The 14,256-nt window shown below is 40.2% G+C and overlaps 1 protein-coding gene across 5 annotated transcripts in view; it reads left to right on the forward strand.

The window, feature by feature from the left end:
• kiaa1549la (KIAA1549-like a) overlaps positions 1-14,256 on the forward strand; it is a 112,040-nt gene that overhangs the window by 66,317 nt on the left and 31,467 nt on the right. For 4 of the 5 annotated variants that reach the window (XM_084936280.1, XM_084936281.1, XM_084936283.1 and 1 more), the window contains exons 11-13: positions 2,618-2,778; positions 4,544-4,579; positions 10,615-10,808. In XM_084936280.1, the coding sequence (XP_084792406.1) occupies positions 2,618-2,778; positions 4,544-4,579; positions 10,615-10,808 (391 nt within the window). The remainder of the gene's footprint in view (positions 1-2,617; positions 2,779-4,543; positions 4,580-10,614; positions 10,809-14,256) is intronic. The other variant, XM_084936284.1, reaches the window with a different exon arrangement.

The raw sequence follows: 14,256 nt of genomic DNA on the forward strand, positions 1-14,256 counted from the left end.
AAAGCGTCTGGACTTCTTTAAGTTACTTGAAGACGTTTCACCTCTCATCCGAGAAGCTTCTTCAGTTCTAAGGTCAAATGGTGGAGAGTCCCACTAGGTTTATATCTGGGACTCTCCACCATTTGACCTTAGAACTGAAGAAGCTTCTCGGATGAGAGGTGAAACGTCTTCAAGTAACTTAAAGAAGTCCAGACGCTTTTCTTTGCAAGCTCCTTTGACAACAAACAGGTTCAGAACCTAAATATATAACCACAGTGTTTACAAGAATATTTATATAATAAAAGGTGTCTGTGAAGGTTCTCAGTCATCCAGGTCATCGTAGTCAAAGGAGCTTGCAAAGAAAAGCGTCTGGACTTCTTTAAGTTGCTTGAAGACGTTTCACCTCTCATCCGAGAAGCTTCTTCAGTTCTAAGGTCAAATGAGTTCCCTCCCCAGACGCCTTAACGCCCACTCACATCCTGGGCCATCTGACCTCAGGAATTCGCATGATAAGGTGGGGCCAGGTTTCACAACGAGCTCACCTGAAACCCTGGCTGATTGGGACCCACACCCAGTTTCACACCTTGGCTCAGGCGATTAGAGGATCATCAGGGGGTCCTTTTGTCCCTCTGCGGGGGGATATTCCCACTAGGTTTAAATCTGGGACTCCCCACCATTTGACCTTAGAACTGAAGAAGCTTCTCGGATGAGAGGTGAAACGTCTTCAAGCAACTTAAAGAAGTCCAGACGCTTTTCTTTGCAAGCTCCTTTGACTATAATAAAATGTATTTTTTAAAGAATTAAATACACAATGTAATAAGTGTAAGTTTTGACAAGAAAGATAATGTAAGGAGTTTCAAAACAGGTTTGCTGGTTGTTTGTTCCATTTTTTTGGTTTTGTCACAGCTTATTGAGGTGGAAGTGCAGTTTTTGGGACAAACACAAGCTTCACAGCCTGTTAAAAAAGCAGCTGTTAAAATTTTTCCGGGTGTTCATCAGGCTGAAAATCTAGTTTTACAAGCAGTGATTTTAGCTCTCTGTAGTTACCTGCTTAGGAATTGCAGCTGGTATAGTAAATTTTGATCTGTTGTTTTAAATCCTTGATGTAAAGTTCCTAAATGAATGCATAATTTGTCAAAGTTGAAATGTGTAATCCAAGTACACATTGATCAACTATTGATGTTTTTGCACAGTAGACGGATTAATGACGGCTGCATTTCACTTTGGAGCGGCTCTACTGTCATGCATGCTGGTTCACTGTCACGGCTTACGGGATCACTTTATGGCAGAGAGTGAAAGATGACTCCATTAAGTTATTAATGTTTCATTAAGTGCTTTTCCTGCTGTGACAAGTCAAAATGTCTGGTGTAAAAAAGATCTGTTCCCATTTGTTCTAACACTTGCAGTTTTTAGTCTAGAATTTAGAATTAATTAGCATAAAAATAGGAGCAATGAAGTACGTGGACCTTTTTTTTCTTTGAATATTAACACAAATCTTGTCAGTGTGAGATATTATAGATGCAGAATCAACTCACAGAGCACATTTCTCATTCAGTAGCAGTTGTAGAGACCCCACACTGCTAAAACATTCCTCTTTAGGAGAGATCTGCTAAACTTGGGCACAGCAGTGTTGGCTTACTGTGACATTTGGGTTTAAATTAACTTTCAGTTATACTCAGCATCTAAAAGAGCTTTGAATGAAATAGAAATAAAATAACGCATAACAGGATTTTCTAAATTAAGAAGACGCTGTAGTTAGATATGCTTTTCAGGTCAGTTTTCTTTGAGTAACTACTGTTTGTATTGTATGTGCTGGAGAGGACAAAATGTTCCCCCTTACCTTTTCTCCCTCTGAGTTATACAGAAACTGGAAAGACACCAACAACCACGTGTGCCCTTCACAGCTCCTCCACACAGTGTTTGGGCAGGGAGCTGAACACAGTGTTCCTGTAAAATTAATTTGCTTTGCTTTCATGGCCTCAGTGGAAACCATCTACATTAATTCTTGTAATGGAGATGCATCCATTTGGTAAACTGCTGTGTTGAAGAGAAGCTCAGAGAAATGCGTTATTAGTTCAAAACTCTGGTGAACTTGAAGTTGTTGCCTGATTTTGATATTGGATATACATTCAAAACAAGCAATCCCTGTCATCTAAAAGCTCAGGCTTCAGACTCTCTACACGCTTTATTTTCCCACAGCTTCTTATACTCCTGGCTTTTTATGACGTCATAGAGTAGTGATGTCTTTAATATGCTCATCTCTGGCAGACAGCATTGACTGTGTGATTTTAATTCAGTGCCACGTCTCTCTCTCTTAAAACCTCTGGGTCTTATGCAGAAGCCACACCCACCTGCTGTTTAAATTGTTTTACTTGTGCTGAGGAGCCAATCAGATGTTGCCTTGTTTCAGGCAGTGGCTTAGCATCAATGTCCAGCATATTTTGAGCTGTGAATCATGCATAGCCTTGCTAGTGAAGTCCAAGAAGAAAACCATGGAGGTGGAAAAGAGATTGTTAATGAGGCATCTGGGAAAACCGCCTGAATCAGTTTACCTAATAAGCTCTTGTAAAGATATTTAATTAACTTGTTATACAGTGTATTGTTTTTAATGACTGAACCCATTTGTGTTCGTGTGCAGCTGTGGTAAAGACACCGCCCAGCAACCTGTGGATCATGGCCGTTCTGACGCCTCTCTTCTTATTGATGGTGGTGATTGGGATGGTGGCCTTCATTCTGTGTAAGAGAAACAGGGTCCTTTTTAAAACGGGCGCCTTCAGGACCTTTAAAACTCGATCCAAGGTAAGATTTTATCCCTTTCTCCTGCCTTTATTTATTGCCCTTTGTGTTTGTGTCTGTCCACTTTTTCTCTCCCTTTGCTGCTTTTTCTGCTCCTTTCTCCCCTCCTGCTATAAATACTGCAGCTCAACTGTTGCAGTATTTAGAGCAGAAGAGGAAAAAATAATTAACCTAAAATATCTAAATGTCATTGCTTCACTTTAACAAATCCCAATACCAGAAATGGGATCTTCTAAAATATTACATAACCCTGTTATGAGTGACAAACTGCGCAGAGTAACGAGTGTGTTAAGCCGTTCCTTCAGGTCAGAAAAATGAATCCCATCTGTCCCGGAATTACTCATTTGTTTTCTCACTGCCCAATAGCCCATGGTTACTGCTAATCATGCATGCTGCAAAGACCAAATGACCAAAAGGAAATGGGCAGGCCCTGTTGTGCTGGAAGTGGACCTTAGGGTAATGTTGGCCCTTTCACAATAATAGCATTCAGCCAACATGAGCCAATGTGAGGTTAAGTAAAAGTCAATCATTTGCAATGGGCATGTTTGTTATGGATTGCTACCAGCTGGGTTTGATCGGGTCAGGTTGACACCGTGCAGCACATGATGCCAGAACCACAGCTGCTGGTGTCACTGCAGTCAGTTAAGTGCTAAACAAGCAGCGAGCCTGCCAGCCTTATTTCTTCAGAAAATTCTTGCAGGGGGTGTTCAGAATTTGATCGCCTTTAAGTTCAAATTCGATATCATCATTAGGTCTCCACTCCAGCACATGCATTGACTTGACTTACGGAATGTGGCTGGTTGTAAATCCACGTGAACCATGTTCACATTTCACAGCCCAAAACAAAGCGAAGTGACTCACTGAGTTACTGGAAAAGCCTGCAGATAATTTCCATTATTTGAATTCATTGCAGCCCGTTTGCACCACAGTCGGCTACGGATGTGCACATTATAGGATAACGCTGACTGATTGCAGATATTTCATCATATAGCGTTGGCCATAAATTCAATTCTAAAACTTCTGTACCCACCAAATAGTAAGAAATGAGAAAAAACACTTTATTGGATAAAACTAAAGCTTCATTTGCCTATAATGTTGTTATAAAGTGGTACATATGTGGCACATAAGTACAGTTTCCAGGGGTTTGTAAACTGTGTTAGGTGGAGGGAAAGTGTAAAAGTTTGCCTTTTATTGTTGCTTTTCCAACCAAATAGGTTTGAATAACCTTGGTTTATAATTTTTCCTACTCTTTGCTCTTTATGATATCAAAGGGAGCTGATATCCCTACAATGGTCATCTCAGGCAAACATATCTGGGTGTAAGTGCAAAGCCCCACCCAGCTACCTTCCATGGACAGTCCATAATAAAGCAGACTGCCACGTTAAAGGGAGATGAGCTAAAATTCCTTTTTTCACACATTGAATGTTCTTGCCGCGGGTAAAACTCACCATAGCATGAGGTGTTTAGTGATCTTTCACTTAAAAAAGTGTCCAACATATTTTCTTAAATTGAAATACACATTTTTTTTTTTATAGCTCGACATGGTAGGCATGTCAGAAGTATCCTACTTTGATTGTTTTGCTACTCTTGTTTCATTCTGAACTCGGTGAATACAGCCTTATTAACCCAGATTAGAGTGATGGCCAAAACCGGAACATTTGATGCATTCCTTCCTCCCCTATCCACCTGTTTTCTATTCTATTCTATTCTATTCTATTCTGTTCTATAATAACCCTTTCCTGACCATTTCCCTCTCTTCCCTGTTTAGACTTCATATCGAAGGGAGGGCAGTTACCACCACCAGGTATTCACTAAGACGCCTGAAAGGTGTACAGCTGACTGATAGAGTCAGTGGATGAATGAATGAGTTGCTGTTATTCTCATTAATTAATGGGGTTTGAACAGTTGCTTGAACTGCTTTGATGGCTGCTTATCACTCTGTGTTCTGTGTGTCCTTGTTGCCGGGTAAATTCTTGCATGCGGCTGCTGTTCTGTGGACATCACTTTTTCCACCATTCTCATTGGCTACGAGAGATCAATAGGAAATTGGAAGGGGGAGCATTGAGAGCAGGTGAAGAAATATCTAAAGCATGCTCGGTGAGATTTAAAATGTTTAGGTTTGAGTTGATAGGCTGATAAAATGCTGGCTCATAAAAACAGCCAAATGAGCTCAATACTATTGGCCTGAAGAAGAATCCATTTTTAACCGGGGCCCATACATTTGAATTGCAAAAATGAAGCTCAACATCTGCGAACCAAATCAATCTATTTTTATTTTTGTAGCATCCATAAAGAGTGACACAAGCTTGTGTCATCAGCCTTGGCTTATTTGCTACTGCCATTCCCTTTCAGACTGGTTGTTTTATCCTGCTCACATTCTGCAGTGGCACAGCAGGATCCCTGCACACAGACCTCCAACCTATTCCCTTTTTTATATGTGGTTTTTCCACTAAATGATATGATCATGAACTCAAAGCAGAGCAGCAACAGAGCCAACAGATAAAGATGCTTAAAAATGCCTTAAATGACAAAGAACTGTGCAGAGGCCATCAGTGTGGTTAGTGTTACTGCGGTGGAACATATCAGGGTTATTTTGGTCCAGCCTTTCTCATCCTCATCCCTCAAGATGCAAAGCGAGCCGAGGGAACGATGCATGCAGGGGTAGGCGGGACGTCTTTGGTCGGACACGGAGCTAGTATGTGTAGACTCCTCGGAAAATACATGTACGTGTTGGGTTTGAGTGTTTTCCACTTCTTTTAGTATTATATATTAACATTCAAATTTTCCAGCTTCAAGGTTTGTTTGCTTTCGTAAATGTTTGTAAACATTTAATGTTGTGTTTCACAAGAGAGCGCATGAAATATTAAAGAGGCCCAAAATATGAGGTTTTATAAGTGGCACCATGAAGTTACAACCACTGTATTTACTCTCTCCCAAACCCGAGCAAGATGTGCATTCAATAAATCAGATAAATATTTAACAGGAGTTAGGTTTGGTAGTTGAAAACTAAAGTTAGAGACTTTCAGTTCATTTTGGTCTTTTTTAATTACTCTCATGGCGGCATGTATACTGACCAGTCTACATTCAGTACTGGCTGGTGTTTTTTTTTAAATCTTTTTTTTGTTGCTTACATAAGAAGGTCCAGATGTTAGAAGAAACGATAAAAAAGAGAGTGGGAATGGCGTGCAGTGCTTGTTCTGTGCAATCAAGCAGCAAACTCCGGGTTGCCAAAAACTGAAGGTCTTTAAATGGCAACTCGAGGGTCCACAATCTGCCCAGCTTTACAGCAAAAATACATGCTTATATAGACTGTTCCAAAAAACAGTTGTGATTTCAATAACTTACTTTAATGAGATGTAATCAAGGTGGAATATTTTAACTCATCAGTTATTTCATTACTTAAAGTCGGGTGCCTTGTTCATAATTTTATTGCACTTTGAGGAGTCAGCTGTTTAGTTTCTCTGGTATATAAATTTTTATTTGCTTCTCACCACCCAAAGCTAACATCCCAGATGTTATACCTGTGCCCTAACCCTGCATTCTGTCTAATGGCCTGGAGAGGGTGAGGATTCTGGTTGCAACGACAGACCCCCACTTGTATGAAAGTCTTAAGTCTCCCTTGTTTACCTCAGTGAGCACTTTTGGAATGACTTCATGATCTCAGTCGCTAGTTTCAAGTCTTACTGAATACAATAAGATGTTCATTTTGAAAATTATAGTCCCCATTAGAAGAAGCAGAAGAGCTGATTAGAAGTTACTGGCTGGATTTGTGGTCACACCTTGCAGATCGCATTTACACCCGGCAAAGATCCAATGTTGTCATTTCATTTTTTTTCTAATTTTAATGCTTGTGTATACATCTTGAATTTTCCTCCACGGGACATGCAGATATAAATCCCATACAAATTTCAGGCGTAAACGGAGTCTGTGTCTTAAGCTAGCTTGCGTGTGTGTTCTGTTAAGTCATCTGAATACCAAGCAGACTCCATCAAGTTGACCTCCTGTGTGCAACTGTGCCCGCGTGCGCATGTGTGCGTGAAGTATTCCCACGCTGTGCAGGACAAGCTAAAGCTGCTGATCAATACTGCGACTTATATTAGGTCTGCATGTGTGTTTAAGCATTAAAGAGGGATTCTGCTGCTTCCTCCTCACTTTATCACTCTGCTGTGCAGCCAGAACATTCTTCAAAATGGCTTTTCCTCCCTCTGTGCCGCCTTGTATACGCATGAAAGCCTCAGATAGCTGGCCTCCATGTGGAGTACAATAGAGGTGGAATCAGCGAAAGTAGAAGAAATCCATTTTTCATTTGTAAGGTGTTCAGTGAGTGCACAATGCAGTGGCTGCCATTTAAAGGACTGAAGGTATTTTGCATTTTGCTGCATCATGCCTCAACTGGCCCCCAGAAGGAGTTTATCTAACCGCTGCAGCACCTTGTTGATGTGCAATCAAGCCTTACTTTATTTTTTTTATTATGTATCTAGTCTTTTTTTTTTTTTTTTTTTTTTTTTTAAGCGCATCTCTTGGCTGTGCTTCCGCCATCAGCCCTGCTGGAGCTGAATTTAAATCAATATGGCCACAGGGGGAAAAGAGCATATCTCATCCATCTGCTGCACCTCATCAAGCTGCTGTTGGGTATTGCTCTGAGTTAAAATTAGACAAGAGGAGAAGCATCTGTGTGATACTGAAGGGAAAAAAGGGAGGATAATCTGGTGGTGCCACAGAGTCGTGCTCAGTGACTTCATATGACATCCTCAAGTGGAAGAAATCCCGGACTTCTTGCTGCTGTCCTCCTCTCTCTCCTCGCCTTCTTTCTTCTGGTGCTGTTCTAAATGGATGTGGAGAAAAACACCATCCATCTCTGACAGAGAGATCAGAGGATCACCCCATAGCACGGGCTTCAAGTCTTCATTAAACCAGGCCGCTCGCGTAAGATGAAAGACGGCCATTTGTTAAGTCAACACACTGTCAGTGGACGTAGGAAACGAGGGAGCGAGATGACAAGGCAGGGAGAATGGGAAAAGAGAAAGTCTGGAAAGGAAGAAAGGGCAGAGACAATTTGAATAGACAGATGTGTGGAAGTGAAAAGAACAGAGAGAAAGAACGATCATGAGGCAGTGCAGTCAAATGTGAGCGGTGAAATGTCAGCCTACTTTTCAAGGTTACATCCCCTCGGCTTTGTCATTTCTGAGAATTCATACTGTCTCCATGCATGACTTTACCCATCACCTGCAGTTCAGTGCCATTTCAGCACCCGTGGCACGAAACCTTATGCCTGTGCTGTGATAATCCACATGCATACTGGTGGAAGGACATATTTGCAACAGCACATCTTGTGCTCCTACCTTGCACGTTGCCCTTTCTTTTCTCCTCATAGGTTATAGGCAAATGAGTGTTTGCACTCTCCATAGGTCTTTCACATGAAAGAGTCAGCAACTGTCAACATACATCAATTCAGTTGGTAGAATATGCGTGTAAAGATGGACTCAATCCATATATATTTATGGCATGGTGAGAGGGCCTACGGTGTACCGCTCTCTTTCCGTCTCTATCTGAGCTCCTATCACTTTTCCCGGCACTCATCCACGTCTGCAGCCACGTGTGTTGGAGCTCGCTGATGGTACAGCGGTGTGTATGACTGATGAATTATTAACAACGCCGTCAGCTGGATGCACACATTGCCTAACCTCACACGCACTCAGAATTTAGCATGCATCATCAAATGCATTAGACGTCCCATTTTAGAGCTGCTCGAAATAGAAAAGAGGCGGCAATTTTTATTATTTTTTTCAATCTGGGTTTCATCTACTTGGTTGTGTAACCTAAATTGAATGCTTTATTTTTTTCACTCCTGCGCGCTAAACGCTTTTTCTTAATTTGAATACAAAGATTGTGTCCAGGCCTCGGAGGCTTTTCAGACTGCTTTTGCTGCCGCCTCTTTTTATGTTCTGTCTCTTTATGCCAAAACCCCTGACTTCAAAGGTGCTGTTAATCTTTTTTTATTTATTTATTTTTCAACTTTTCATTATGCCAGCTCTGGTGTTTGGAGACTGATAAAAAAAAAGGTTCAGGGAGGGATGTCCATTCAATTACTTTTATCTGAAATAGAAGCAACACTTATCTGGAAATTTTTCTTTAGTATTCAGGAGACCATGTCGTGTCAGCTGGTAGAACTCTGAGCGCTGTTCACCCACACTGGTTGTTCAGTGCTGCAGCTAGCGTGAAAAGCTCAGGGTGACAACGGACTCAAAATGTTTTATGAATTGAAAAGTGAGTTGAAGTCTTTCATCTATCAGTCCAGTCAAACAAAGGCAGTCCCATCGCTGGCGTTCATGGTGTTTACTGACATATCTATTCACACAGAGGTTAAATCTGAAAAGAAAAACATAATAAACACACATTTACATTTAAGCTGCAATAGCCCAGCTTGTGAAACAGAAGGTTTTAAACAGATAAAAAAAAGTATAGAAACACACAAACCCAGTGAATAGACTGTATCAATAATAGAGTTGAAGCTGCAGCATTATGCTTCTGCTTTAATCACTGGAAATGGCTACACCAGGCATGTGATAGGTGTGTATGTGCCACAGAGATCAACTCCAGCTGGTACTGCTATTGGGCTTATTACATGATGAGCAGTCATAAAAAAAACAAACAAAAAAACCCAAACTCATGGATCAAAGCTTAAGGTTACATTCTTGGAGCAGCAGTATTGAGTGGGAATTCAAAATTTAAAATTAAAACCCCATGCACAGGGAGTTTTTGGATCCTGTGCAAGGCTCAGAAACTGAAGGCAAATGACAACAAGGAAAAATTAAAATTTTTTGCTGTCATAGCCAGAGCCCTACATAGAACATGCGCAGCAAGTCTATCCAAGTGTTAGACTTTGCGAATAGTTGGCAAACGTTTACAAAGTAAAATTCTATATGTGTCACTTAAGTAGCTCTTATCAGTAAAAGAAGGAGCCTTAACTTTAATTTCTGTGGCATGCCATAAAAACTGCACGTATGGTATTGCCTGTCAAATCCAATGAGCTTTTCTAAAGTGTGGTGACTTCTCACCAAATTAAACTTTAAGCTTTTGCTTCTGCTGTAAGTGTGTTACCTAACATTATGGCTTCAATTACCGCTCAATCCAGAGTGCTTATATCAGGATAAAAGGTGTTGTGCACTGAACAATGCAACAATGGGCAACTGATGTCACAAAACAGTAGGCAAAGACAATAAAAAGTGCAGATGTATTTACGTCTTTACTATGGCAACAGGCAGAAAAGACATCTGCCACCACACAGCTGAAACTGTCGTGAACATTAGCTGTATGCATGCATGGGCACAACACAATTGGCTAATATGCTTCAGCTGGCTATTGGCTCTATTTGTTTGCTTGTTGAAATGCATCAGTATAACATATATGATTAAACTGAAAACTAGCTTACCGATAATGTAAATGGGAAAACTCAGATGTTAAATTCTGCAAGAAATCCTGCGTCGCGCTTTTGATTCTTCAGTTATTCTTTTGGTGTCAAGTGCTCTTTTCATTCATGCTAGATCTGCACATTCTGTGGCTGATATATTGTTCATTGTTCATTTTTTGTGAGTTTTAAAGTAAACTGACTTCCAATATTTCCCTCTCGTCAGCGTCTGCCATGTACAGCATATCAGAAACGGTTGCATTGTCTTTTTTGATGTCTTTGCATGTGCTCTACAGTCGATGTTTGTTTTCATGTCTCAAGTTGCTTTTGGTCCATCCATCCAAAAATTCCTGACTGGATTGTGCTAAAAGCTGGATTAGCTTTGACTGTGCACATTCAAACATTATGTGTTGTCCTTTTCCCCCCAACAGCCTGTCCAGGGCTTCGACTATGCCAAGAAGCACATGGGTCGAACTGGCGATGAGGCAGTCTCTGTTACTAAGGAGACGCTGGTGTTGGGGCTGCCTGTGCGAGACGCTCCATTGTCGCTGTCACTGGATAAGAAGGTGCACCAGGATGGGACTGCCAATAAGAGGCCTCCGTCTGCTGACATACACAAAGGAGGGTAAGAAAGTTACTGACTCATCTGCTTTAATGTACTGGGAAAACTGACCTTATATAAATGATTTGGATGTTAGCATTATTGTGCTTTATCATTGCATCTGTTTTTTTAGTTTGTTTTTTTTAATCATGAAGACAAATAGCACAAAAATCTTTATTTTGGTGTGATCATTTAGTCAGGTGTTACCTACCAAACCGAAACAGAGACATGCACAGACATATGCTACAATTTGGATAAAACATTAATTATACATCATTAATTTTTTTTATGTGGACTGAACTCAAGTTCTAATGGCAAAATTTCAAGTATTAAATGAAAAATGTTCACCCAAATAGACCTCACAGACTTCATTTGTGTTATTTTTGATATATTATTAATTTAAAAAACATATTTGGTGAGGTTTAGACAATAAAATTGATTTGATTAGGGTCAGGTATTGATCATGGTTTGGGTTTAAATGTCTGCTGGTTGGTTGCCAGGACGACTCGTCCCCACAGAAGAATCTGGAAAACATAAACACACATGAAACTTCAAAAGTCCTGGTGACTCAAATTTACATAAAGAAGTTTTAAGAATACAAATTTTGTCACGTAATATTGTGTTACCCATTCAGCTGATATACGTCTACTAGGTATGAATTAGGCTAGATCAGCTGTGATGCAGAGAGGGTAACACACCCTCAGCTGTACTGTCTGTTTTAAAACATTGTTTTATGTCCAACAACAGCAGCAGTTGGCTCAGAGAAATTTGAGCTTGACGGTTTGCTTTTGGGTGTTTAAGCAAAGCATGTCGTTAACACAAAAATGTAGTCTGACCCTTTCACGGACCAAAACCCAGTAGAGGAGGTGTCTTATGTCACACTGCTGCCATCATTGTGCATAATTCATTATAGATGTGGATGTAAAGGAAAGCGCTCCCTTGTTCATACATCACTATAAGCTGTGATTGAACACAGGTACAGTGCTGAGATAGCGAGCTGATCCGACATGCTGTTCCCAGCTGGAAGCCTTGTGAAGGGGAAGAACAAAGTTCTCGAGCATCTGTTTCAGTCAGTGAACAAGGCGGTGACAAAACCAGAGCTTTTCAGCAAAGTCCAGACATCAGTGCTTGTTTGTGCATCACAGTTAAGCCAGAGAGAAGCCCAGAGTAAGCAGTGCACAGTCTGACAGATTGACATGATTTTAAGATAAGTCCAATGTTAACGAAAGGCTGTTTGTAGACAAAAGAAGGGAAGCTGCTTCTGTTTGCAGCCAAAACAACGGATGGAGTGATGTACTAGGCTGAAGTTGAGAGAGCTGAGTCTAATAGTGGTGTTAGGTGTGTTGCTATACAAATACAGATGATCCCATTTAAGTGTGAATAAATAATTGCTCCAGTAATTTTCAACTGTTAACAGCTTAACACCTATCTGACACATGATGTGACACAAAAGATTTGTGTAAATTAACAGGAAATACATTTAAACGAAAGTGTCTTTCATCTACTGATGAGCAAGATCTACTGTAAACAGCGTGGGACGGGGTATCACTGGCAACGACGAGCATTACCTGTTTAAATGACTCATTATGGGGCTGCTGGACCTGTGAAAAAACAAGTTGGCCAGTAGACACACCGGTGTGTCTCAAAGTCAGAAATTAATAAACGAGTTTAAAATAAAAAATACAGATAATCCACAAAATCAATATCTCTCTCATTATACTTTATATGTAAGAATATACATAACATGTGTTTAGGAAAGGTAGAGGGCCAGACACCCCTCCCCCTGATTATTTCAAGCATCAGACGTTTCATTTCCTGCATTCTTGTCAAATGTTACGCACCATTTTGTACCTTTTCTACGTCAGTTTATGGGGAAATGTCAACATATAATGCAATATAACGCAATAAGGCACTCTAGGATTCCATATGGCTTTCAATATAAAATATTCTCAGCTTCTCCTATTTAAAATCATACCTGCTGAGTCAAAAAACAAACAGGCTTCATTTTAGTATTTTTTCAAAGCTCAAATGTGTTTCAAAGAGATTTTTGATTATCTTCAAATTTAAAATGTTGTGCATAGTTATAACTTGTTACACAAATCACTGTTTTATGATGATTTTTAGGAGTTTATACATGTTACTGAGTCTGAAAACTAGAAAGTTTTCATTTGTCTTTGATTTGTCTGGTTATCAGTTTGCCATCAAGCTCATGGCATCAAAGGGGAATCTGCTGCCTGAGATTTCACCACTGTGTTTGTTTGAGGCGCAAAGATAATTAAGTTTCCTACAAGTACTGAGTGGTGGTATGAATTCATAATTCCTTCAGATATTTCATTAGTAAAAAAAAAACAAAACTATCTATCGACACAAACATTCATAAACGCACTTTTTTCTACAGTTTTTCTATCTAACATTCACATGATGCACACACTAGGAGCAATCTGGGGTTCAGTGTATTCCCAAGGATACTTTGGGACTGTTTCCAGCCTGGGATTGGATCGCCAACCGTACTGGTGGTGGAGGTGTCTTACGCACAGCTAGTCTCACTGAAACATACGAATATCATATACATTTTTTTATAGATATCAGAGATGGCTTCGCAGCAGAGGTGAACAATTTGTAATTTTTTATAGTTACTGAGGCTCTTTTTGTGTTGGGATTGGTGTCTACACTGGAGAGAGTACAAACCCAAAGTCATCTGTTTAAGTAACATTTAAATAACATTTTTTGGATGAATAATTTCATTGTCGTTTTAGTGAGCAGAGAGACCGTGTCCTCTCATTAGCAAAAATCGCCAGTACTGGATTTTATACAAACTCTACACTAATGAATGTCAAGTCTCTTCTCATATTTTTAAATACGCTGATGACATGAGTCCGATGGCTTCCTGCTGCACTAATGTGGGTTCATTAGGTCGTTCACAGATAATTATCTGCAACTAAATGTCTCCAAAAATACTACTAATATTAAAAAAATAGAATCCGTGCAAGCTTAAGTGCATTTCCTCCAGTCTTCTACACACTGGGGAGTGTATTGCTTAAAGCGTAGTGTCAGGTTTGAAAGATTTGGATCATGTTTCGGCATGTGGCATGAATCATAGACTGATTTCAAAAGTTGGGGAGCAATAAAGTAAAAAAAAAAAATGCATCTGTACCCAGTGAGATCAGGAGGAAGTTCACTGTTGATTAAAAAGTTTGTCTCAGAAACTGCAGCTGAAGCCTGTCACTATGATCCACGTCTGTAAAAGAACATGGAAAAAACATCGCAAAAGCATAAGGCCTCAGTCACACAGGCCTAGAGACCAGTTAGCGACCTCCTCACACCTTCTCACAGGTCAGCTCACTGCCCGGCGAAATGATTTGCAAGTTGGGTTCTGCACCAAAAAGCTCCCCATGAGATCCCTTGCAAATTGCTGCAGTCGCCTGTAGTTTGCATGAAAGCTGCAGACTTTTTAGCCTTTTTACTCTTCAAG

Source organism: Perissodus microlepis, chromosome 7, assembly GCF_051167445.1.
Source record: "Perissodus microlepis isolate ML-2025 ecotype Zambia chromosome 7, ASM5116744v1, whole genome shotgun sequence".
Lineage (NCBI taxonomy): Eukaryota > Metazoa > Chordata > Actinopteri > Cichliformes > Cichlidae > Perissodus > Perissodus microlepis.